General features: G+C 40.6%; 3 protein-coding genes across 9 annotated transcripts in view; 2 read left to right on the top strand and 1 right to left on the bottom strand.

Moving 5' to 3' along the window:
* Positions 1-3,711, top strand: part of tead1b (TEA domain family member 1b) — a 55,377-nt gene extending 51,666 nt beyond the window's left edge. For all 6 annotated transcript variants that reach the window (XM_077518447.1, XM_077518446.1, XM_077518451.1 and 3 more), the window contains one exon: positions 671-3,711. In XM_077518447.1, the coding sequence (XP_077374573.1) occupies positions 671-784 (114 nt within the window). In that variant the 3' untranslated portion in view covers positions 785-3,711. The remainder of the gene's footprint in view (positions 1-670) is intronic.
* Positions 3,712-4,261: 550 nt separating this feature from the next.
* Positions 4,262-8,992, top strand: rassf10b (Ras association domain family member 10b). Its single transcript, XM_077518258.1, has 2 exons — positions 4,262-5,033; positions 7,327-8,992. The coding sequence occupies exons 1-2, from the start codon at positions 4,341-4,343 to the stop codon at positions 7,855-7,857; spliced, it is 1,224 nt and encodes a 407-aa protein (XP_077374384.1). The 5' UTR covers positions 4,262-4,340; the 3' UTR covers positions 7,858-8,992.
* Positions 8,993-12,289: 3,297 nt separating this feature from the next.
* Positions 12,290-22,581, bottom strand: btbd10b (BTB (POZ) domain containing 10b). 2 transcript variants are annotated; one of them, XM_077518443.1, is made up of 9 exons: positions 22,487-22,581; positions 21,951-22,131; positions 19,931-20,124; positions 15,346-15,661; positions 15,168-15,270; positions 13,872-13,992; positions 13,523-13,720; positions 13,344-13,454; positions 12,290-13,229 (listed from the first exon to the last, which is right to left on the bottom strand). In XM_077518443.1, exons 2-9 carry the CDS (start codon positions 22,049-22,051, stop codon positions 12,910-12,912), a joined length of 1,464 nt encoding a protein of 487 aa, XP_077374569.1. In that variant the 5' UTR covers positions 22,052-22,131; positions 22,487-22,581; the 3' UTR covers positions 12,290-12,909. The 2 variants fall into 2 exon arrangements, with proteins under 2 accessions (XP_077374569.1, XP_077374570.1); XM_077518444.1 differs by lacking the exon at positions 22,487-22,581 and having other exon boundaries at positions 21,861-22,008.
* Between the last annotated feature and the right edge of the window lie 2,282 nt (positions 22,582-24,863).

Here is a 24,863-nt window from a genome sequence, read left to right as displayed (position 1 = left end):
ATTTGGATGCAGCATCTTGTGTCTTGCCAGAATGTACGACATTCACTGATATGTGACATGTTCACTGTATGCCGATCTAAGATATCCTATTGGCCCTTGAATGCTCTGAACCAATAGCAGGACAGCTTTTTCATGTTGAGGAAAAAAAAAAAACCCTTAAGTATCGGTATGGTATCGGTATCGGCCGATACTACAAAGCTGGGTATCGGTATCGGGGGCCAAAAAACGGTATCAGAACAACACTAATCAAAACCTTATGAATGTTCTTGCATACAAAAAAAAAACATTAAAAAAAACCAAAAATATGTAAATATGTTTTTGGGAGTGAAGGACAAAGTATTAAAAAAACGTGTTTACATGTTTGAATGAGTTAATGATTCCGCCACTCACCCGCTTTGGAATTATGACCAAAAGTTCAACATTGGTTCATCAGACGATAAAACCTCCCAAGTATGTGTTAAAAAATGGATGGCGGTCCACAAATAGCCTTCAGGCTATGATGGGTTTCACGCAGTCATTCCTGTTTTGATGTGGAAAATAAGCTTTCCCGAACTGAGACGAGCTGATACTGCGTGGTGCAAAAGTGTCAATAGAGACGGCCAATCGATCCCATTCGCACCTTCAGACAATTTTGTGCCTTCAAGTGTGTGTGTCCATTGTGTTTTTGCAGGTGGTGACCAACCGGGATACACAGGAGACGCTGCTTTGTATGGCGTGTGTGTTTGAAGTGTCGAACAGTGAGCACGGCGCCCAGCATCATATCTACAGACTGGTAAAAGAATGAAGCAGCCCCTCCCTCTCCTGTTTTCACACACTCGCTGACCTCCAGACAAGTGGCAGTGCCTCTCGCTAAAAGACACACCGGCAACACTTTGCCGTCATTACCTGAAGTCTTTTTCTTTATTTTGTTTTTCTTTTTTTATCACTGTGTTGTTTTTGTGGTGTTTGACTGCAGCTGACTTGTGGTACAGGTGTTTTCTTTTCTTTTCGTACTCTTCGTTCCACTGCAGGAAATCTCTCGAGATCATGTGGACTGGCTCAAACTGTGGCGTCGACGTACACGATTTACTCTAATTTCGTCAATGGAATTGTGTTTTTTGTCTGTATATATGCTATTGGCCGGATGTGGTCTGTGTAATGTTTGAAGTGTGTTGAGCATACTTGTTAGATGTACAAGACCTGCAGCCCTTAGAATGCTCCAAAGAAACAAACCTGACACTAAATATGCTACTCAATTACTTTTCATCAACTAACAGTGAATTATTTTCCCTGTTGAAGCACAACAAGTCACAGCACTCTAAAACGAGACACTACACTCACTTTGCTGCCTTTTCCCACCGATTTCGGAAAACATTCCAACCTCCTCAGCATTCCCGTTCCAGTCAGATCGAGATTCAAGCACTACAACCCTTAAACTGACTCATCCGAAAGCACTTTGTTTCTTCTGCTCTCGAGTAAACACAAATCATGTTCGACGCAAGCCGCGTTTTACCTCCTGGCTTCTCCCCCCCTTTTAAATGAGTAGCATTCCCGGCATGATCTGAGTCAGAGTTGCCGCCTGGTATGACATTCCCGTGATCGTGGCCTACGCCGCCCCCAAGCCTTAAACACGCTACAGCTGTGCGATCTCCAAGAGACGCGATGAAAACTGTGATCGGTCTCCTCGGAAGAGAGAGTCCCGATACAGTCTGCCAAAGTGTTCAGAGTACAGTGCCTTAGCGTATTTTGTCCAACTCTATCCTGCATTCTAATTTGAAGCCAGGCCGATGCAGGCAAAATCATCCACCAGTACACGCGTCTATTTTGAGATTCACCACGTAAAAATGCCTCAGATGATATTCAAATTGTATTTTTCTGTATAAAAGTCATGTTCTCTAAATGTCAGCTTTTTTCTATGAAGTCTGGTTGAATTTGCTGTGGTGAAAGTGTTTAAAAAAAAAAAAAATCAAAACATTGTCTTGCTCTCATATTGTGATGTGCGTGGTAGCAAAAAGTGCCTTTCATTTTCCATTTCCAATTCAAAGTGACACAAAAATTAAAAGACCAAAAATGAGATTGAATCAAGTACCACATTGCCTTTTTCCAGAAGCAGGGATGGGGAACAGAGCATTTTATCTGGTCCATGTGTCATTCTAAAAACGAATACAACCGCATAGAACCTGCTAACATTTACCCCATAATGCTCAAAATATACTCTCAAAAAAAACATAAATGCAACCTTTTTTTTTTTTTTTTTTTTTTTTAGTATATAAGTTAGTTAGTAACAAAAAGCTATTTCCCTCTAAAATATCATTAACAAAACTGGCTAATCAAATTTCACTAAATTACTAGAATGGGGTCCAATTAGTGTACTTAAAACTGCAATATAGACTAGAATAAAACTAGACCTTTTGTATACAGAGAAAAAAATAAATAAATAAATAAATAAATAAATAAAAGGCACCGAAAACAAATGTGTTGTTTCACTATAGTAAAAAAAATAAAAATAAAAAAACAAAAAAACAGCGGAAGTCCCTCAGAGGACTTGAACTTGAAAAGGGTTCCCCAACCGTGTCTTAAAGGATTATCATTAACCAGTGGAAACTTCTCACTCATTTTTGGAGTTCACTAAGAATCTTGGGAAGGTAAAATATTATTCATCTTCTCAATGATGCATACGCAATGCCTCGAAATATGTTGATAAGGTTGTCTGAATTGTTTTCAGCTACATATTGAAAAAAAAAAAACAACAATTCATGTTGGACCCTACACTGCAGTACACTTGCAGGTTCAAGTGTTTTGAATGAAAAATGTGTTTCTGAAACTCCCCTCAAACCAGCTTGTTTTTGAACAATAAATATTCAAAAGGTAAATTTAAAGAGTGGAGCAGAACTACATGTGTCTACACTGTTTCTTAAAGATAAGATGCTCTGTGGTGGACGCACATAAACGATCAATCAGTGTTTTGCCACCACAGTCACACTGTGCTCTTCTATTAGACTTTGTTTCGCCTGTGTGTATCTGTTGATGTATTGATCTGTACTTGTTTTCTTCTTGTACTTGTGTACAGTTGCGTGTTGACATGCTGTGTATATTGAGATGTTCATTGTTTTACTGCTGGTACAAGACATGTTGACGTGTGGTTTCAGCACTACAAGGACAGGATCGATGCCTTTGGAGGCGTGAATGTTTGCACCCTTTTGTTGTATAAAACTGACATTTAAAAACATTTTTTTCAAAATAAATGCATAAACAGCTAACACGTTTGACTTGGGGCTGCAAGAGTATCAGCAGTTTTTTGTTATATTTTTGTCAAGGAATAAGGTACTGGTACCATTCTGCTTTGTTTTTTTTGTTTTGTTTTTTATCATTTTCAAATTGTGGCTTTAAAGTGATTTGACTTCACATAGCTCACATGTTCATGTTTTATGTGCACACTTGTTTATGTAAAAATGTGCTTTGTACAAAAAAAAAAGAAAAAAGAAAGATATCCTAGCGTTTATTGGTACAGATGTGTGATAACTTTTTCTTATCTACGACAGGAACGTGTTGGAGCAAGCAAAAGAAAAAGAGGCTCTACTATGTTTGTATGTTTTGCATAATTATTATTATGATGATGGTCTTGTCTTTGCTGTAACATTATGATGCCTTCTTGATAATACTAAATATTTTGTAGCTTTCTAGATCATTTTTATGTATGCAGTATTGCAACTAAATAAAACTTAAAAGTACTGTTTTTGTTGCTTTTGCTTGTGTTCTAGTACTTTGTGAGCGTCGGCAAGTTTTCCTTCTTTTGTCATATGTCGTACCAAAGCTCAACAGTCGATGTCGCTATGTGCTTACACAAACAGGCCCGGTTTGGCATTCACCGAAATGGCTGTAGTAACATCTTTTAACGCCAGAGGGAGACATTTGTCTTAAGATTGAGCGACCTGAGTTTTTGAGTCACCCCATGAGATGAAACATATATTTTATTTGAGGAAAAAGCTTATGGCACAGAAGAAGTCATATCTTGTCAAGTATGAATGTCACAAAAAGTTAATCTAAAGTCTATAAAAGACTTCACAACAGCTGTTTTTGAGTTAATATGGAGAAGAAGAAAAAATAGGACACAGTCATTTTACATCGCTCTAAATGTGCCCAGTAAACTTTCAAGATTTAACAAATTGGAGATGCGTGCGACGTCATCGGGTCTGTCCCACATTCCCTCGTGTGTGGCAGTCACGTGATCCCGCTCACTCAAGTTGTTCCCGCTTTGTGCCCCATCAGCAACTAACTCCTTTAATGCTCTGTTTCTTCAATGCCGATTGATTGGACCCAAAGCACAGAGTGAGTGTCAAGAATTAAAATAGAAATAAATAATGGCTTTCGTGGAGGGGAGGATCTCGGTGTGGGTGTGCGCGGAGGAGAAGCTCGTTGTGGGCTTGTCCAAACGCACAACCTGCGCCGATGTGGTCAAAGCGCTCCTGAAGGACGTCAACAACCCGAACCATCAATGCTACTGTATCGCGGAGAAATGGAGGGGCCTCCAGAGGATTCTACCCGACCGGACCAGGATTTGGCGCCTTTGGGTGGCGTGGGGAGAGGAGCGGGACCGGGTGAGGTTCGTGCTGGTGGGCTGCAGCGAGGCGAGCCGCAGCGCAGAGGCGCGCGTGGTGCTGCTCGGCAAACCCAACCTTGGGTCCAAATGGACTCCGGGCGCTTCCTTGGCGGAGGTCCCGCTGGACAAGCAGCGTCGGATCGTCAGAAAAGCTTTCAAAAAGTTGGGGAAGATGCAGAAAAACTCGCTTTCTTCCTCTCATGGCGCGGAGAAGATACAAGCTTTGGCGCATCTCGTCGTCTGCCAAGACCACACCATCCGCCAGCAGGCACTCAGGATTCAGCAGCTGGATGCTGAGATTGAAAGGCGCGAGGCCAAAGTGCATTTGGACCGAACCAGAACCCACGGCGAAGATTATGTGCAGAACACTTATTTATTAGAGGAGGCAGCAGCAGAGGGTTCCGGTCAAGAGTTGTGCACTTTGGAAGGCTTTCTTCACCTTTGTGACGTCATGGTAAGGAATAAATAAATAAATAAATAAATAAATAAATAAATAAATAAATAAATAAATAAACAAACAAACTTCCCAATTGAAATGAATGGAAATTCCATTAATCTGTTCCAGGCTCTTTTTTTTTTTTTTTTTATGAAAAAAAATAAATAAATCACAGTCCATTAAATGTGTATACCGGTACTTTGTTAAAACATAAGACATTGACATAATTACATAAAATACAATGAAATCAAACTGTTTTGCTTCAGTTCAGTGGACATTGTGCCTCATCATAATGATCTGTGAGTAGCCTATTATATTATGTTTAAATGTCCATTGTGTAAATGTAAGTTATAACATTCCAACAGATGCTATTTGTTAGCCCATTTATGGTGTTTTCCGTTTTGTGTTAGCATTAAGCTAGCATTACGCAAGCTAACTAGCTATCTAGCTTACAGACTGAAAGCTACATGATTGTTTGAAATAGACAAGGTGTAATTCTTTGTTTTATGTTAAGTTTGTAATCTATATATGTTTGTTGCCTGTAATTGTTATATCAGTAAGAACGTCGTCATCTGAGAGCGGGCTGGCGAGGCCCTCAAACGTCTCCACATCACACCCACAAGCAACAGTGGAAAATGTCAAAGCGTCCAACAGGCGGCCATTTTTGACATCCACCAGTAGACTGTGGGCCCACAAAAAGTCCGCGCCAAGAAGGGGAAAAGAAATGTCGGCAGTGACAAAGTCCCAAGTGAACCGGCGCTCCCCAAAACATACATCTACTGTCTTAGTGCCGTAGGTCCGGATCGGTGCATCGTTGGCCGCTGACAGGTGCGGGCCGTGAGTGCCCCCGGCAGCATCTTCAGCCGAGGCAGGCAACACGCTTCTGCGGGCGCCGAAGTCACAAAGGAATTTGAGTCTGGAGAGGGTGTCCATGACAAATAGCAGCCGGCACTCTGCGCCCCCACTCACAGCTGCAACTGAGTGGAGGCGTTGCCGTTTCCCGACGCAACAAAGGAGCAAGGGGCGCGGCACCTCTTCGCTTTGGTTACAAAACGTGCGTGAAAATAGCATAAGCCAGGGGCTGATCGGCCATCCACGGCAGCGCGTGCCTTATGAGGTGCAGTTGCGGTCGCCGGGACTGGGAAGGCGCGTGCAGAGGCCAAGACCTCGTGGTTGTAACGCTGGGTGGCTAGGAAAAAACGGTCAGCTTCCTCCGCCAGAGCACGTGGCTCGGAGATGGTAGTGTTCGCTAGCGCTGTCTGGACATGAGGAGGCATGTGGCGCAGAAACAGTTCAATAAACAAAAAGTTCGGCTCCTCCGCGCCAAGCAGGTTCAGCATTTTTTCCATTAGCTCGGACGGCTTACTGTCCCCCAGGACCTGGATGGCGAAAAGGCGTCGAGCCCGTTCCGGCCGTGACAGCTCGAAGGTCTTAAGGAGGTACGCTTTGAGCCCCGCGTACATATCCCGTGCGGGGGGAGAGGTGATAAAACTCACGGCTCTGGCCGCCGTGGAGCTCCCGAGCGCGGCCACGACGTGGTAGTAGCGCGTGGAATCGTCCGTAATTCCCCGGATGGCAAACTGAGCTTCAGCTTGTACAAACCACGTCGCCGCGGCCGACTCCAAAACTCCGGTAACTTGAGATCAGCGGAGTTCGCCATGTCGCTCAATTCGATCAAATGATCAGCCTCGGAAACGTCAACGAGGTGGATGTCGGGGTCACCAATGTAGTGAGTAGTGACGGGAGTCGGAGGCAGAGTGTTGAAGTCCGGAGCCAAAGACCGGCGATTTATTGACATCAGTTTCTCAGCGTTTAACAGCAACAACAACTCACTCTGCATGAGGCTCACAGACCTACCAACATTTTGTTCTTTTATCCTTTCATCCTTTCATCCTTTCATCCCATCCAACTCCTCCTTCGTCCCAACGTTCCGTGGGTGAATTATGTTCCAATCACTACAGGGTGTCCAATATGTATGGCCTACCATTCGTTTTTTAGCGGCTTGTGGCACATACTAAAAACAAGCTTTTTGTTTGTTTTTCTGTTTGTTTGTTTTTGTTTTTTAAAGGAGAAGCTGGGTGAGTCAACTAATTCATTGTGTTTTATTTTGCTAACTTAAACCTCTTCAGTGGCTTGTTGCTTTAAATATTGTCAACGTTGGTCAGGAATATGCTTTCAGGTGGATTAAAGGTTTTAGAATTCGACAAAACTTTTTTATTTATTTTTTTTAATTTTTTTTTAAGTACTTCCAGGTCATCTTCCTTAGATAGGAAAGGAAATTACCTAAGAAAAAAAATGTCACTTCTTTCAGTGTCAGGAAGAGCTGTGGAATCAGGAGGCGCTTGCGGACATGTTGGCCGTGCAGATCGAGGACGAGCTCAACCGCCATTGGATGGAGAGGAGGCGAGAGGAGGAAACGGAGACCTCGGCATGCATCATAGCGGAAGGGGACGAGATGTTTTTGAAGGAGCGACTGAGGAGATTGCTGGATGCGACTTTGTCCGCGGGCCTGCGCCTCCGCTCGGATTTGGAGGCTATTAGAGGCGATTTGGAGCTGAGCCGGCAGATTTGCAGCAGTCGCGAGGAGGAGATGAGGGATTTGCTGGAGAAAATCAACTCTTTGGGTTCGGAGGACGGGGCTGACACAGAGGGGGGGACAGATGAAGCTGAGAGGATGAGGATGATGATGATGAGCAGTTTGGAGAGGAAGAGTGAGTGGGTAGAGAAAGCCAGGGGTTTGTCCAAATGTCACAGAGGAAACGATGATGACTCAGACACGGGTTTAAGCTCCCTCCACAGCCAGGAGTCTGACAGCCTCATTGTGTGCCAGTCTCTGGTTTAGTCTCCCACTCTAGAAATGGTCCAGCCTGAACTTGCTTCTGCTAGAATTTGACCTGTCTCTTTTCTAACTGGCTCATCTCTGACTCTGGAACTGAACTATGTTTCAGACTCTTGAGCTATACCAGTCAACACCACATTTTTAACTCATGAACTGGAACTTTAAGCACCATGTCTCTTATTCTAAAGTTGGACGGGTCTGGCTATTGTCTTTGACTTAAGGAGCAGACCAGTCCAGCCCATGTCTGTGACTCTAAAACTGGATCTGGTTTGTTTGTTTGTTTGTTTGTTTGTTTGTTTGTTTGTTTGTTTGTCTCTGATTCTAGACCTGCACCACTTTGAACAGTGTATCTGACTTTGGAATTGGACTGGTCAGGAAGATGTGACTGACTTGAACACGAGACAGTCTCGACCTTGTTTCTTATTCTAGAACTTAACGACCCTGGACCATGTAGCTTACTGCTGACTCTGGTGCTATCTGAATCATGATTAATACTCTAGAGCAGGGATGGGCAAACTCGGAGTAGTTCAGGTCTTGCAGGTTTCGCTACGATCCCATTGATTGGAAACAGCTTGTGTTGGAAAAGGGAAACCTGCGAGACCTGAAATACTCCGGCTGTCGAGAGCCGAATTTGTCCATCCCTGCTCTAGAGCTACAAGTACAACAGTCAGGACCACATATTTTACTCAAGAACTGGACCTATCTGGACCATGTCTCTGACCCTAAAAGGGATCTGTTAGGATCATGTCTCTGACTTGAGACCTGTACAACTTTGGACAATATTTCTGACTCTAGAATTAGACCATACATGTCCATGTTTCTGATTCAAGATCTTGAGCATCTGGACCTTGTTTCTTACTATAGCAAACTGAGCCACCCTGGCCCATGTCTCTGACTTTGTCTCTGACTGACCTGGACCAGTCATTAGAGTGCCAGACTCTTGAATTTTCCTATTCAGAAACATTCACCTGACTCTGAAACCAAGCCACCCTGGACCATGTGTATGACTCAAGAACCACAGAAGTCTGAACCACATTTTATCCTCAAGAACTGGATTTGTGTGAACTGAACCATGTCCCTGACTTAAGAACCAGGCCAGTTTGGACCATGTCTCTGACCCTAAAAGTTGATCTGTGTCTCTGACTCTGTTTTAGGACCAGTAAAAAACATGTTAGTGAGTTTTAGACTCTGTTTTTTTAATATCTGAACTATACAAGATTATGACACGTTTTCTTCTCTGTAAACAAAATTAATGCTATCATTAAATCTACTTTTTTAATTAAACTAGCTATATAACCTCTTTTGGCTCTCCTTTTTGCACCTTGGCCACTTGTCAGTGGACTCACACATTATTGGACTAATTAAAACAAAACATTTTGTATTGAAGATGATGTGTGGACATCCGATGCACACACATACACACAGAAGCACAACATCTAAAATACAAAAGTATATGTTGCATATGTCTTTCTGACTTCTCTGCTGACTTAAGTTGTCAGTCCTGAGGAGCATCAATGAAGTTGAACGTAAAGCGTAAGAATGCTAACAACAGTGAAAGAAGGAGAAAATGAGAACATTCCTGGCCTTGTGTGTGCGTGTGTTGGCTGTTTCCCATGTGACTGAAAGGAATTGCACAAATGTCAAGTTTCTTACATGAAGAGTCCCAAGACGTCTGAAGCCACTTCAAGTGCATTCAGGAATCTGGAGTGCTCCTCTCAGCCGAGGTTGTGTCCGTCACATGGACAAAGGGTGTGAGAAGATGCGATGTTTGCCTCATTGGAGACACTCTTTGTCATTTTCTTTTAAATCCTTGGACCAAAAAATGCAAGCAAAATTTAGCTTTATTTTTCTCTCTTTATCTTTTTGGTACAAACAAAAGTGTGGCGTTTTAAGTAGAGTCAAATGAAAAATAGATTAAGTAATTTTCACATGTGCACTCAACAAAGAAAACACTCCAAATTAAATAAAACAACTCAAACACAAAAACTCACACGGGCAAAACAACAACAACAACAACAACAACTCAGCCTCTTCTTGTTCTCATTCCTTAGCCATCAGGGAAAATAACCCTTAATGATGCCACTAACTGGTGTTCCTTAATCCCAGGAATGTGTCACCTTCCTGGGGGTCCTCGTTGGGCCCCTGAGAGTAATAGTCTGTGAGGTCACTAACGAAGGTGTCAACTCTGGAGCTAACGTTGCTGAGAAGTGAGCTGCTCAAACAGCATTAAGCCCACCGCCAACACTGTGGGCTTGCCAGTGGCTGCTCACTCGTTAGAGTCCATTGTGCTGCTGGCAGGTGTGTTAATCCTCTCAGGCAATGTGGTGACCTTTGCACCCGGACCATGTGGTACTGGACCGCCATTCAAGGCCCAATAAATCCATCATGGTCACTACGCTCAACATATGTACAGGATTTATAACCATAACAAGCAAAATGTTTTCTCCCTATGCTAGCACACAATACAAAAGACCATAGGCAAGCTAACAAAACTAGCATCCATGTCAAGTTAGTTATAAGTTACAGACAACAAATCAATACTCAAAGGCATATATATTCTCCAGCTCTGCGAAAGATGTTACTTAATTTAGTTATGAAACTCTTCTTGTTATATTTTAGTCAACATGACCTAAATTCACCAAAAGTACAAATGCTATTTTGAAAATGGACAGCGAGATGTACTCCTAAATTTGCCCTTGGCTGAAAGTATTTTTCTCACACAAACACAAACAAAACCTTTTCCTGCACAGCGCCGTGTTCCATGGGCGTGCTTGTTGTGTATCACTTGCTCACCAAGACATATGTTTGTGTCCCACAAATCCGATGAGTGAACATCTCAGTTCCATGAAAAACAAAGTTGATGAATGAAGTCAGCTCCAGGGGAGAAGGAAAACAAAAACAAAATCACAGGCATAATGTCAGTAAACGCCCCTCATTTTTGTCTCCGAGCACGATGGCTTCAAGTGTCATGGATTGTGTTGCAAATTTGAACTGGCAGATGGTGAAAGCATCAAGTGGCTAAGATACATGTATAAAAGTCTCGTAGTAGAATGTGGGGAAGTACAATAGCCAAAATGATAATCTTCATTATTTTTGATCACATCTATTAATAATTATTAATTGTTAAGGAAAACATCAATTTTTATTGTACTATTTAACAAATAGTAGGCTATGTCAACAAATGTCAATGCCAAATAAAACTTGGAAACATATATATATATATATATATATATATATATATATATATATATATATATATATATATATATATATATATATATATGTATATATATATATATATATATATATATATATATATATATATATATATATATATATATATATATATATATCCATCCATCCATTTTCTTGACCGCTTATTCCTCACAAGGGTCGCGGGGGGGGTGCTGGCGCCTATCTCAGCTTGTTCTGGGCAGTAGGCGGGGGACACCCTGGACTGGTTGCCAGCCAATCGCAGGGTATATTCTTCTCTTTACAGTCGACAAGACGCCGTGACTTATTTAAGCAGCTTCAACCATGTGCTCGCCCTCTGGTGGTTGGCTGAGAAAGTGTTTGACTAATTTGTATATGCAGCTTACTACTATTACTACGACTACTACTACTACTACTACTACTAATAATAATAATAATAATAATAATAATAATAATAATTTTATGATTCTGTTGAATGACAATTCAAAAGTAATGCTGATTTTGATAGTTGAATTGTTACTTTTGTAAGTTTCAAGTGATTTCAGTGACGTCTGTGGGTTTTCCTCCATTAACAGAGGTGTACCAACAATTTTGACCACGTTTGTATGAGAATAAAATGCAATACTATGAGCAAACCGGGTGTCGAATGCTGACCTAAAGCGCCCCCTTATGGTTGTTCTGACACCAGATGAATGTTCCCTTGATTAAATGTTACCGGCACACAATCAACTTTCATGCATCTTTCCAAATTAGTTTGGGTAATCAACACGCTTTGTTAGAAAAAGTTTGACAAATTGAGAACATTTTGCCTTATATCAAACTACGGCTGGTTCTCCCAAAACTTTTGTAAAGTCGTTCTAGCTGCACAGGTTTATGTTAGTATTCTTTATCCTTACTAATAAGACAATTCAGTACACGCAGTAGCTTTACTATTAAAGTTCTTCTACTACTGTAGTAGGACGTTTTTGCACACCAACTTACGGCTCAAAAAACAAATGTTCACTCTTTAAAGTACCTACAGTATACTGCATCTCAAAACCTAGCAGACATGTATTTCATTTCATTCGTTCACTTTGGTATATTTATGTAATGCATATGTCACCATTTGAGCGATTCTTTCACATCTCTGCTCCACAATATCAATGTGGAAATAAATCCTCCAACAGCTTTCCATTGTTGATGAACTACATTTTTTAATCAACACATTTAAGCACACAAGGAAAACTTTTTTTGTCTTTATTGAACATTTTGTTTTCACAACAGTTTCAAGCTTTGCACTAAAAGATTGAGAGCGTGCCAGCCCATGTGCTCTGCTTTAATATTTCATCTGCGGTTGGAGCGTCACAGCACATATCACATCCAGCCAAAGACAGAACACATCCAGTTACACTGTTAACACGTGAAGGTCGGGTGACAAGTGATGATTCCCCCCCCTGTCCCCTTATGACTGAGTCTTCTCTGTAAAAAGCACACATTGTAGTCATCAGGCCACCTGGGAACGTGTCAAATCCAAACAGAACGATTGGTGAAAGGAAACATTGATACCACAAGAGTGTTCAGCCAAACGCAACAAATGAGGGTACAACATTGTCAATAATAATAGTAATAAGTAAGGTGTTTACTGAATATATAGCCAACATAAAAAATAAATTGCTTTGGTCAAGTAAAAAAAAAAAAAAAAAAAAAAAAAAAATCAAAGCAGTCCACCAGGTTCTTGGCTATCTAAGGCTGCGAAGGAGGTGTCAAGGCAATATGGTTATGGTGCCCCCCTTATGGTGCGCTCCATGCTGCAGCATGCTGGGAGGCGGACGAGAGGGACAGGAGCGGGGTCCGACGGAGGCCTCACATGGCAGGCAGGGGTCCCTCGGGGTCGGGCTCGTTGCTGTAGGGGTGGCCCCCAGGCGGGTGGTTGGGCAGGATGTCCAACTCGTCCACCTGGGGGCCCGGATGCAGGACCACCAGTTGGTCCTGGGGGATGTCGGCCGCCGCCGCCGCCAGGTTGGTGATGGATTTGGATTTGACGCACTGGAAGTCCACGTGGCGGCTTTTGCCCTCCTCCTTCTCCCATGACATGCGGATGAAGGGCCTCTGGACGTAGTTGTAGATGACCTCCGGACGACCTCCAGGACGCTTCTTCACCTTCTCCTTGTATGTGGGGTAACCTGGACAAGCGGTCGGTCATGTGTTAACCTCAAATTGAGTGGCATATATATAATAATTATATTAGAACTATCTCTCAATAGGACAGTATCGACCTAAACTGAACCAGGACTTACCTTCAATTCCCAGTCGGATTTTCTTCAAACCCCTCTCCTTCAAAACGGACTTGGCAACATCTCTGTTCTCGATATACTTGAAGAATCTGTACAGTTTTGTGCTGTAAATGACTGCAAGGAGATTTCGGTTAGTTTTGCATCAGACTGACTGAGGTTTTATCGGCGTCCGGTGCGCTCACTTTGGGAGTACTCTTCTCCCATCTGTGGCGGGTATTCTTCGTCCCAGTCGACCACGTCATCGTCGGTGAGGACCACGATGTGGCACTCGCGCTCGCCGCTCTGGGCGCTCGCCACCATCAGAGGTAGAACCATTTCTTCCAGGTAGAACTCGAACTGTCGTCGGGCGCCGTCATTGGACAGCTCGTGCATCAGGGCACCTGAGGACAAGCCGAGACAAATGCTCACAATGACAGCGCAGGTTGGTGATTGTGATTTTTTTTTTCTATATATTTACAAAGACAGAATATGCCCTTAAATAAAGGTGTCTGATTTCTACAATGAAAAAAAAAATATATATATAATTCTCACTGAGGTCTCTGCATTTGATGGTGCTGTAGTCAAAAGAGATGCATAGATAGTCGCACGCCTCCCGCAACTCGGGGATGGAGATTCCATCAGGACAGCGGATTAGCCCTGATTTGTAGTAATCCTGTCAATTACACACAAAACACGCAGTCAGGCCAGTGGAAAATGTAACATAGAGGCAATTTTAGTTGAGAATGAGTCCACATAATAAGGGATCAATACAAAATCAATATTAGCACCCCTCCCTCACCACCACGACTAAAGAAAGAAAAAATAAAAGAATGTTGATGAGCTGGAATCACAAGAAGTCCAACTAATTATTAGCTACTTACTTCCTGGTTGTCATGTGGCCAAGCCAAACATTCCTCCCTCCCACTCACTCACGTCAGCAGAGCGTGTTTACTTGTGGTTGCTTTGCAAGTCATTGTGAATCAATATTTTCACTTCTTCGAACCGTGCTAACTGCACCAACCAAATAAGCATGAATGAGATAACCCTAACTGGACTCAAAATCCAGCTGCCATTTACACAAAATAAAATAAGATTGAAGACGGGACCCAAAAGTGGGCCCCTTTATTTTGAAGACGGCGTAAGAAAATGTGCTCACATGGCACAAGAAGGAACACTCAATCATCTCCATGCTTAACCATTTTCATTTCATTATTATCACCGAGATTTCTACAAAAGTCAATTACAGTCGTAATTAATCAGCCAATATTAGTTTTAAAATCAGGAAAAATTGTGCTTTTTTTCCCTGACTGTTGTTTATGTTTGTGATTATTGCAAAACAGTCAAATATTCAGTTTGTAATTCTGGTTTATTGTAAGAGTTAAGTTACCAATTCATGTTATTTTAGTCATCATATTATTTATTATTAAGTATAATCAGCCAATTCATCGAATTATTCAAATTTTCTGAGACAGTCCTGTAGAGGAAAATGCACATCCCAAGGTGCCAAAGGTTGTGAACCAATTCATTAGCTTTCCCCAAATTTTATTAAGTCCAGTCACATTATTTTTCATTAAAAACCTTGCGGCACACCACTCAAAAAAGAGGTCACAAAACGTGCTTACAGAGGTTATTTATGTATCTTCTCTCATCGAGTGGAATTGCATTTAATTGTTCTGCCTGCCATTCGCATTGTTCAATAAAGATAAATTTTATTTTTTAAATGATTTTTGGACCAATTAATTGAAGTGAAACTGGATAATTTCTCACATCACACTATATATAGTGCAGTGGATGGCAACGACTGCAGTATGGAATCACAAGGAAGTGACGAGCGGACAAACGACTGACCAGAATTGCGCGGAAAACCGTTGAGCTGATTCCTTCGGCCACCTCAAACTCTCCCTTCTCATTGGGCCGCGTGAAATTGTGCTCTCGCCCCGATCCAAACATTCTGAAAGAAATCCACTTTCAAGTTTCACCATCCAGTCGCAAACATTTGTCATCAATCGGTCAGCGTGTTCCGTACCTGCCCAGCATGGTATTGGGCTGCGCAGTGAAGATGGAGGGGTCGACCACAAAGCGCGTGTTGTCAACGATCAGCGTGACCCTCTCGGACGTCCGCACGTTGCGGTTGCAGACGGTGGCGCCGGACGCGCCCTCCTTGGGGTTCTCGTACACGAACACCATTTCTCCCACTCCCAAACTTTTGAAGGTTCCCTCGGTGCTGGACAGGCTGCTGTTGCGGCTGCTCACCACGCCGCTGCTGCTGGAGCCGCTGGGAGAGACCCTCTGTGGCCGAGGGCTGCCGGGCCTTGACGACGGCCCACCGTCACGCTCGCGCTCTACACGTACAAGGAAAGAAAAATAACATTGTGTATGTCTGTTTTTCTACTTTTCACGCACGATGCCATTCTCTGAATGACATTTTAATATTGACGGGATTTTCTGGTACCTGATTTGATTTGAACAAGTGTGGTTGTTTTGCAGCTCATAGCATTTCACTGCAGAAGACTTTGAGGTTTTTGAAACCATACAGTAAATGCCGCAACAACCAATAGCGATTGGTGCGAAGGTACGTTTCCCACCACACTAATGACGAGGGAGTAAACAAGCTACAAACTTACCATTCCCTACCAACGCAAATGTTGACAAAGGAGGAAATGACTAAGAACTAAAGGACTTTTCTGGAAAATAATTTCAAAGATGATGTCATGGCTGCAAAAGCAATGATATATCAATGATGTCACGCCACATACTCAATCACTTCTCAAGTTTCCAGTTAGATTTTGCTTCCTAAAGAGAACGCCTCAATTGTCATCGGATGGTGCCAACAACTAACCTGGCAATATCCATCTGGTACCGTCCCAGAGTAATTTCGTCGGGAAAGGGCGGGACATTCTGAACAATAATTGGAGCTGATTGGACCAATACTGGTATCGGCAGAGGTGCCGATACTGCATTAAAACAGTGGTATCGGTATCGGTGACCACTCACAAGTAACATGCCGATACCATTAATTCCAACGCTAATATAGGATTTTGGATGCAGCATCTTGTGTCTTGCTCATGCACGACATTCACTGGTATGTGACATGTTCACTGCATGCCGATCTAAGATATCCTATTGGCCCTTGAATGCTCTAAACCAATGGCAGGACAGCTTTTTCATGTTGAGAAAAAAAAACCTTTAGTATCGGTATGGTATCGGCCGATACTGCAATGCTGGGTATCGGTATCGTTATCGGGAGCCAAAAGACGGTATCGGAACAACACTAGTTTTAACCAATCACGGCCGCGGATGAAAACACGTTTGTGTCCATTCATCGTTCTTGTCGAACAAGTGAAAAAGCACGAACATCTTATCAGCTAAAAATGCACGAAGCGCCTCTCGCTGTTCAACATTCAACGAGGAAACGTTGAGTAATTCTGCGAGAACAGAATTAATTGTAGCATCCATTCGTCCATGTTGGGTTTGTTTGTTAGCACCGGCGTCGGCGCTGGCTTCCTGGTTTCGTCACAGTTGCATATCCTGCCCCCAAACACAATGTTACTCTGTGATTGGTCCGAACCGCTGGCGGTTATCAGCGGGAGCGGTACAAGATCTATTCTCCGGAGTTTGTGAACTCACAAATACCGCAAGAATTCATCTTGAGAGAGCAAGGTTAGCCAACAACAAAATTCTCCTCAGAATTGGATACATACAAATGCTACGATAATGCTCGGCCATATATCTTCCAGGTAGGAACTTTCTGTGTGGAGATATTCAAATGTAAAAAAATGAGAGCACGATAGACCGATATGTCCTTTCCAGGGCCAATACCGTTTATTAGTAGTCAAGGAAGTTGATAACCGATATTTGGTGCCGATATGCAATTGCAGTAAAACTGAAAATGTTAGCGTAAAGAAAAACAAAACTTATTGTTGGGATGCCATTGAGTATATTTGTTAAAAGGGAATTATTTTCTTTTAATTTAACCATATGGAGAACAAAAATGTTAACAACACCGGAATTGAAATTGAAAACTTACTTATTTTTGTTTAAATTGTTAACAAAAACAAAAAAGTAAAGGGAGTTCCCAGTCTCGGCAGCATCTCTTATAAAGTGAAATTTTAAATAAATAAAATCAATAAAAATTCCCTTCAGTTAACCCAGTTTTAAATTGATTTCCAAGACCGCTGTGCAACGAACTTAGCGAATTTTGGCTTTTCGTCAGGGTTCATAAAAGGTTTCCAAAGATGTTCGCAGAGTATACAGTGAAAACTTGTTAAAAATTGTTGTCTTTGCAATAAGAAAAAATGTTATTTTTTGCAACATTTTACAAACTTTGACAAAACCCCAAAATTCGCTAAGATCGGAAGTACTGGCTGCTCAGTGATACAGCAGCTTTATCGGCCTTATAAAAAGGCCGTTGCCGATATTCGTCAAAATTCCAAATATCGGCACCGGTAATCAGCCCGGCTGATCATCAGTCCATCCCTAAAAACGAGTGACAATACTATTTGCTAACTATTAACTCATTTGCTCCCAAAAACGTTCTATTTTTAAATATTATCAGTATATACGTTTTTTTTGTGTGTTTTTTTTAAATGCGAGAGCATACAGAAGGCTTTAATGCAGCCCCTGAACTGAAGAGAACGGTTGAAGCAATGGTTGTTATTACAAAAACGGCAGCAGAGTATAAGAGATCAATCAGGGCCATGATGCAACAACCTCTTTTTGCCAGTGTTTTCTACAGGTTTGTGAATAATGCTGAAACTTAGCTATATTCAAATTCTAATTGCTGCAAAACAGAACCAGATAGAAATACACTTTTTTTTTTCCTGTTGAGAAAAAAAAAAAAAAAAAAAAAAAAAAAAAAAAGAGACTCTAATCCAGGGGTGTCAAACTCATATTAGCTCAGGGGCCGCATGGAGGAAAATATATTACTAAGTGGGCTGAATCGGTAAAATAATGAAATATAACTTAAAAACAATTGCCGTCAATTATACGCAGATTTTTGTGATTTTTGGGCCAGCCCTAAATTACGGAGCTCAACTGTAATCTATTGTTTAAAAAAATAACACGAATGCAAATGAAACATGGCAACACTTTGCCTATATGAGTTCCGGACGTGTTAAATCTACCTGTTTTGCATATATATATAGTTCCCAGAATGCATTGTGCGGCACAGTTAATGAAGTTATAAGGACGTATAATCCCTGTTATATGTATTTGTGTTACCAGTAATTGAATTTGTGTTGTATTTAACGCATTTATGTTGGTCTATGATTTAAACGAACCGTAACTTTAAGTTGTGTGTAAATTAATGACTTCCACGGCGATTCCGTGTACAAGTTAAATTACTCATCTGAGGACTGCTTGCGAAATTATAAATTTATATATTTGATTGTGACTGGCTGATTTATTGGTACGACAGTACAACTCTATTTTTTTTAACTTTACAAAGTTGTATCGCGGGCAGGATTAAACCCCTTTGGGGGTCTGATTCGGCCCGCGGGCTGTATATTTGACACACCTGCTCTAATCTTTCTTTTGGTAGTTTCCATGTTTTTACAGCAATAGAACACAAAATTTTGTGGGCCTTGGAAAATCAGTCAAAATGCAGTAAAACAGCCAGGAGTGAAGGGGGTTGTTGCTTCAGTGAAAATTGCTGGGATTGAATGAGTTAATTGTGCTGTGGAAATTGGATAAGGAAGCCAGGCCTATAAATCACTGGAGGAAACCCTGGCTTGACATGTTTTCTTTTACTTTGTTTTTTTCCCCTCCTTTCGTTTTATAGTCAGCACATGCTTTGGTGAAACCAACTCATGTACTACTACTACTACTACTACTACTACTACTACTACTTTGGTGAAACCAACTCATGTACTACTACTACTACTACTACTACTACTTCGGTGAAACAAAGTCATGTACTACTACTACTACTACTACTACTACTACTACTTCGGTGAAACCAAGTCATGTACTACTACTACTACTAGTACTTTGGTGAAACCAACTCATGTACTACTACTACTACTACTACTACTACTAGTACTTTGGTGAAACCAACTCGTGTACTACTACTACTACTACTACTACTACTACTTTGGTGAAACCAACTCATGTACTACTACTACTTTGGTGAAACCAACTCATGTACTACTACTACTACTACTTTGGTGAAACCAACTCTGTACTACTACTACTTTGGTGAAACCAACTCTGTACTACTACTACTTTGGTGAAACCAACTCATGTACTACTACTACTACTACTTTGGTGAAACCAACTCTGTACTACTACTACTTTGGTGAAACCAACTCATGTACTACTACTACTACTACTTTGGTGAAACCAACTCATGTACTACTACTACTACTACTACGACTACTACGACTACTACTACTTTACTGTTATCTAGGACTTTGGTATTATTTTGTAGCATCTTATAGCTTTCCAGAAAACACAAAAACTGCCAATTGCTGAGTTTTCCCAGCTAATTTCTGCAGAGGGGGAGAAAAAAAAAAGAATTTGTGAAACAAGGATGTAAAACCAATGCGAGCTCTCTGCACAAGCCACCGAGAGCTGTGTACCCTGACCCCGACACCCCCACCTATCATCCTCACCAGTGTTGTGTTGGCGGGTGGGTGAGGTGAGGTTGCGAATGCAGGGCGTGAGCTGGCCCTCTCTCTCATGCGAGGAATCCCTGGAGCGATCGCTGGAGCGGCGGCGGTCACGTGAGCGGTCGCAGCCCCCGCTGGCACCATGCAGGCTCATCTTCCTCTGTTGGGCCTCCACTCGAGATGCGCGAGCTTGACTGCTGCGCTTCGACACAAAAGATGACTCAACGTGCGTAGACATCAAGCGCAAGACATTTCAGTTCATTGTGAGGGAGCTACGACCGCGCGAGCTGTGCCGCCAGTTCGGATTCATCTCATTTGCATCTCATTCATCCCGTGCACAAGTGTTGTGATTCAAGTATGATTAATGCACACAGAATGCAGTCAGGCCGCGTCAACAATTAGATAAGAAGCAATTCCAACTACACACCTCCCAACTAAAATGACTGTCTACATGTCAGTAAAACCTGCAAATCCAAACGACCCAAAAGTAGTACAACTTGGGAGTTCAACCAAATTTTCTGGGGGGGAAAAAAACTGACCTCTAGTGCAAAGAGTCAAATCAATTTTGCAAGACTTCAACTCACTGAGCTTCAAAAGAGCATTTTTTTCTTCAAAATTGTTCAGCTTTAAATTGTACAATGTTTTCACAAAGATCATGATTTTCTGTTTAATTTTACGTTAATTTAATGTTCATTGTTGTGTTCTACACTGAACTACATTATAGCTGTTATTAATTCACTGCCAGACATTTTAGAAAATTTCAAAATTGTCAATACCGTTACCCACACAATATTATGTTAAATAATTCTATATAAAATGAATCTACCGAATGACAGAATAGACTCTCTACTTTCTGCCTTGTCCCGTTTTTTTTTTTTTTTTTTTTTTTTTTTTTTTTTAATTGACAGTAGAAAAATGTAGGTTGCACAAAATGCAGTCACTACTCCCATGGACTCTCAAACTGTTTTTATTTTGTATAAAATGCAGAAATGATTACATGTACTGGTGGTTGGGCATCAGTAAAGTTGTTTCCAAGTTTGACATTTACAGTGGAGCATAATCAGATCTCCATATATCCCCGTACTAGGGCTGTGCAAATAATCATAATAAATTCAATTACAATTTCAATTACTACACTCAATTACAAAATCAGCATAATTGTAAAAAATAAAATATTAATACTAATTTTTGAGTTGTTTAAATTTACATTTGCACCTTTTTAAAATTGTATAAATAATTTTAAATAAAAAAAAATTCATCCAAAAGGAACTTGCATAATTATAGTGTTTCAAATAATTTTATTAGTCTTAATATATTTTTTTGTTTTACATTTAAACATGTTCTTGTTTTGTACCAAAAAATAATGATCGTCCTATTGCACAGTGCACATGCTGCACTCCAACTTCAAGATTTTGCCATAAATAAATAATACATAAATAATTAAATATATTATATTATTATAAATTCCGTTTGTTCCAAAAGGAACTTACATAATTATAGTGTTTCTATTTTTTTAATTGGTCTTAATATTTTTAAATGCTTGACCATTTTCTTGTTTTGTACCAAAAAAATAATCGTTTGAATAATCATGATTTCAATTATTGCCAAAATAATCGTGATTATTATTTTTTCAATAATCGAGCAGCCCTACCCAGTACAAATAATATAATTGACAAGTATACTTGTCAAAGGCATGAATGAGTTAAAGTAACCAATTATTACAAATACCACCAAAATATGGCATCCAGATAAACAGTTCTGCAAGATAACAACCGCAAGCATTTGCCAGTTATTCACTCATCTTCTGAATTATATAGATACTCAAAAAAAAAAAAAAAAAAAAAAAAAAAAAAAAAAAAAAAAAACATCAGTCAGACTTTCAAACGGTACAGTTTGTAATGAGGCACACATCAAATTACATTGTTGTACTTACAGTCTCATATCGACGTGGTTTGCTTCTTCTCTAATAACTCATACTGAATTAGCTCTTCAGTTGCCCGCTGATCGCCTTCGGTTAGCTCACCTCGAATGCTTGCACAGTTTGCGAGGTCGGCTGGTCGCTTTCCGTTCCCAGTTTTCGGTGTCACTGGAGTTACTGTCATATGACTGTAGACGCGTTGCCATCACCCGTCCAAGGGGAAGTCCACTCCGGAAGTGTCACTCTTCATATTCAAGTAGTCGCCAACTGGGTCCGCTAATCAAAACTCCACATAAAATGCACCACTAGCTGTTAGCACTTATCGAAATCGTTTCGACAGAATTCAACAGTGACGTGGTTTTGAATAAATTACATCCTATTACTCTCCCAAAGTGTGACATTCAATCATAAAAACAGTCGATCAGACTATATCAGACTATATAAGGAAATTTACCATTAGCATTAGCTTAGCGAGTTTCCTGCGTTAGCGCTCCTACACAGCTAGCTAGCACTAGCGGCCGTATAACAAGCACCAATTTACAACCAAATTTCGACATTATTTCATAGAATGTTGACCAGCGCAGCACTGCAGTGGCACAAACACTATGAGCGTATCGCAAAATATAAGAATAGTTAGTTACCTAGCTGGCGTAGTCGCCGCCGAAGTGTAATCCAGACAGCTAACCAGCTAGCCAGCAACCTTTCAAAACAGTCATGTAGCTGACGTCACGTGACGTTGTGACGCACTTCACGTCGGAATTTTAGAACTAAAAAAACTATTTTTTTTTAATTAGAATAGTAGTAAAATATGTCGCATTTTAAAATGAATACATTATAAAATAAATTCTCAATCTTTTTTTCTTTTAATAATTTCGCCTTTGAAGTATCGAAGAAAAAAATAATAATTGTCAAATCTCGCGATATGTGTCTTAACGTTTTTCCAATTCAGAAATTTAAATCGACTTGAATCTACTTTTCCTAAATTTAAATATACTACAAACATATGTAAAAAATTGACTTTCTATTTCTGTTATATTTGGTTAGGGGGATTTCTGACACGTCCTTAAATAAAATTGTTTAAATATGAGGTTAATAAAATGTTTTACAGATAGTCTCGCTGCTTTACCGTACTACAGCAGGTTACTCCTATTTCACATTAGATGTGTCGTGAATTAATATATACATTATAAAATATTTTTTTTAGTGTTCAAAAAGAATGCAAACAAGAAATTAAGTGACATTGACAATTATGATTACTAAAGAAACAACTTATTCTTTATTTTATTTTATTTTTATTTTTTTTATATAATGCATTAATAAATAAAAACACATAGCAAATACACAGTAGAGAATATGTCCACAATGGTCAGTCTGGTATTTCTCCAAGAACCTCATTTGGGAATATATTTTTGATTTGGGCTGATTGTCCATGTTGAGTGTTGGCACTAGTAACAATGTCCTTTAACTTTTCCTGGAGCCATTCCTGTCTCTCCCCGACTTGTTTGTGCTCCTGAACATTGTGCATTAACTGTACCTCGCTGATGGTTCTCTTTCTGCACACAAAAATATGGCAGACAGTGAGGAAAAGATGATGAATGAAAATGAGAGACTTCATAAATTTTTAATATTCCTTGACTGGAAAAGATAGTAATGACATTCCACACATTCGAAAGGCGTTTACCTAACTGGTTTCGCATCTGTGTGCAAACTTGCAAAGAGGAGTATCAAAATAGTTGTTTCCAAGCAGCGTAGCACAAACATGCTGATGATGAGCTGAAAATAAATAAAATATTGGGTTAAGAGAAAAATGGGATTATTTTTGTCAAGGAAACAGAAAATACTCAAGACAATAGCTTACCAGTTTTGCCTTAAATCCAAGCTATGAATTTTGTTTTGTTTTAGTTGTTGTCATAGGACTACAGGTACGTGGAGAGAGGAGTCAAACTTGTTGATCAACCCTTTGGTGGGAGTGGGCTTCTGGCCTTTATATTCACATGGAGGGAGGCCCTCCCCTAGTCATCGATGAGCAATTTCACAGTTGATGCTGATGTCACTTTACCAATGCATCGATGGGGACAGGACAGCCATCCATCCTCGTGACACCACCGCTTACTACCAACTCAGCTTTCGACACCTGCCCCCGGCCACTGCTTTTGCTCTCGGTCCAGTTTCATGCCCCCTCATTAGCGCATCAAACACTTTGCGGAATACCTTCAGCGGCCTGCGGCGTTGGTAAGTATCAGACTTTGAGACGCTGGTGAAAATGTATACTCTTTGAAATGGCAACGACTGTCACTTGAATTTATTGGCAACGTAATTTATTTTATGGTTCACGTCGCATACTGTATGGCTGTAAAGGTCGTGACGGGTGGGGTAGGAGGACAGGCCAGTCAGTCAATCCCCTGTGACTAATCTGCTAGTAACTCACTTCATTTAACCCTTTATGGGGCACTCAAAATTGTAACCCTGGAAAGTCATTGTAGTATATTAACATTACGAGACTCCAAGAACAACATTTTCAGCAATATGTTTATCATGATATATACTAGTATAATAATAATAATAATAAAAAAAAACTACATACAGAAAAACACAATTTGTTTTGTTTTGCTGGTTGGCTTGACATTTTTAGAATGTTTTCTTATATAGGATATAATGTAACGTGATGCACATTTTACCAGTTTTTGCCACATTTTTTTTCTTTCAATTCCATGGACATTGTGCGCTTCTTTCTGGTGTGAGTTCCTTGGCCACCTGGGGACAGAATAATACAGAAATTCAGATGGATACACGCGGAGCCAGTCAAAACTTCTCACAAAGATGCATTAACATTTGTGTTTCTTCGCAGAGGATAAAGAATATCGCTGGCATTGGGCTAATGCCTTTTATGCCACAATTTGGTAATTTTCATGAAATTTTTCACAATATATGATTCTCACCTTGTCCTTGGGGACCCAAACGTGGGATATTGACCCATTTTGGGTGAGTTGTAGACAGTTAGTATATTTCATATATTCA

Source organism: Festucalex cinctus, chromosome 4, assembly GCF_051991245.1.
Source record: "Festucalex cinctus isolate MCC-2025b chromosome 4, RoL_Fcin_1.0, whole genome shotgun sequence".
In the NCBI taxonomy this organism is placed as follows: Eukaryota; Metazoa; Chordata; class Actinopteri; order Syngnathiformes; family Syngnathidae; genus Festucalex; species Festucalex cinctus.
This window is presented reverse-complemented; position numbering and strand designations above follow the sequence as displayed.

What these genes read in the sequence shown, in the direction of transcription:
- btbd10b (XM_077518443.1), bottom strand. Translation starts at nt 22,051, where the DNA reads ATGGCAACGCGTCTACAGTCATATGACAGTAACTCCAGTGACACCGAA. An exon ending in AAACTGTGCAAGCATTCGAG is followed by an intron (nt 20,125 to 21,950) that starts GTGAGCTAACCG and finishes GTCGAAGCGCAG; the next exon opens with CAGTCAAGCTCGCGCATCTC. An exon ending in AATCCGACTGGGAATTGAAG is followed by an intron (nt 13,230 to 13,343) that starts GTAAGTCCTGGT and finishes CCGCTTGTCCAG; the next exon opens with GTTACCCCACATACAAGGAG.
- rassf10b (XM_077518258.1), top strand. Translation starts at nt 4,341, where the DNA reads ATGGCTTTCGTGGAGGGGAGGATCTCGGTGTGGGTGTGCGCGGAGGAG. An exon ending in TTCACCTTTGTGACGTCATG is followed by an intron (nt 5,034 to 7,326) that starts GTAAGGAATAAA and finishes CACTTCTTTCAG; the next exon opens with TGTCAGGAAGAGCTGTGGAA.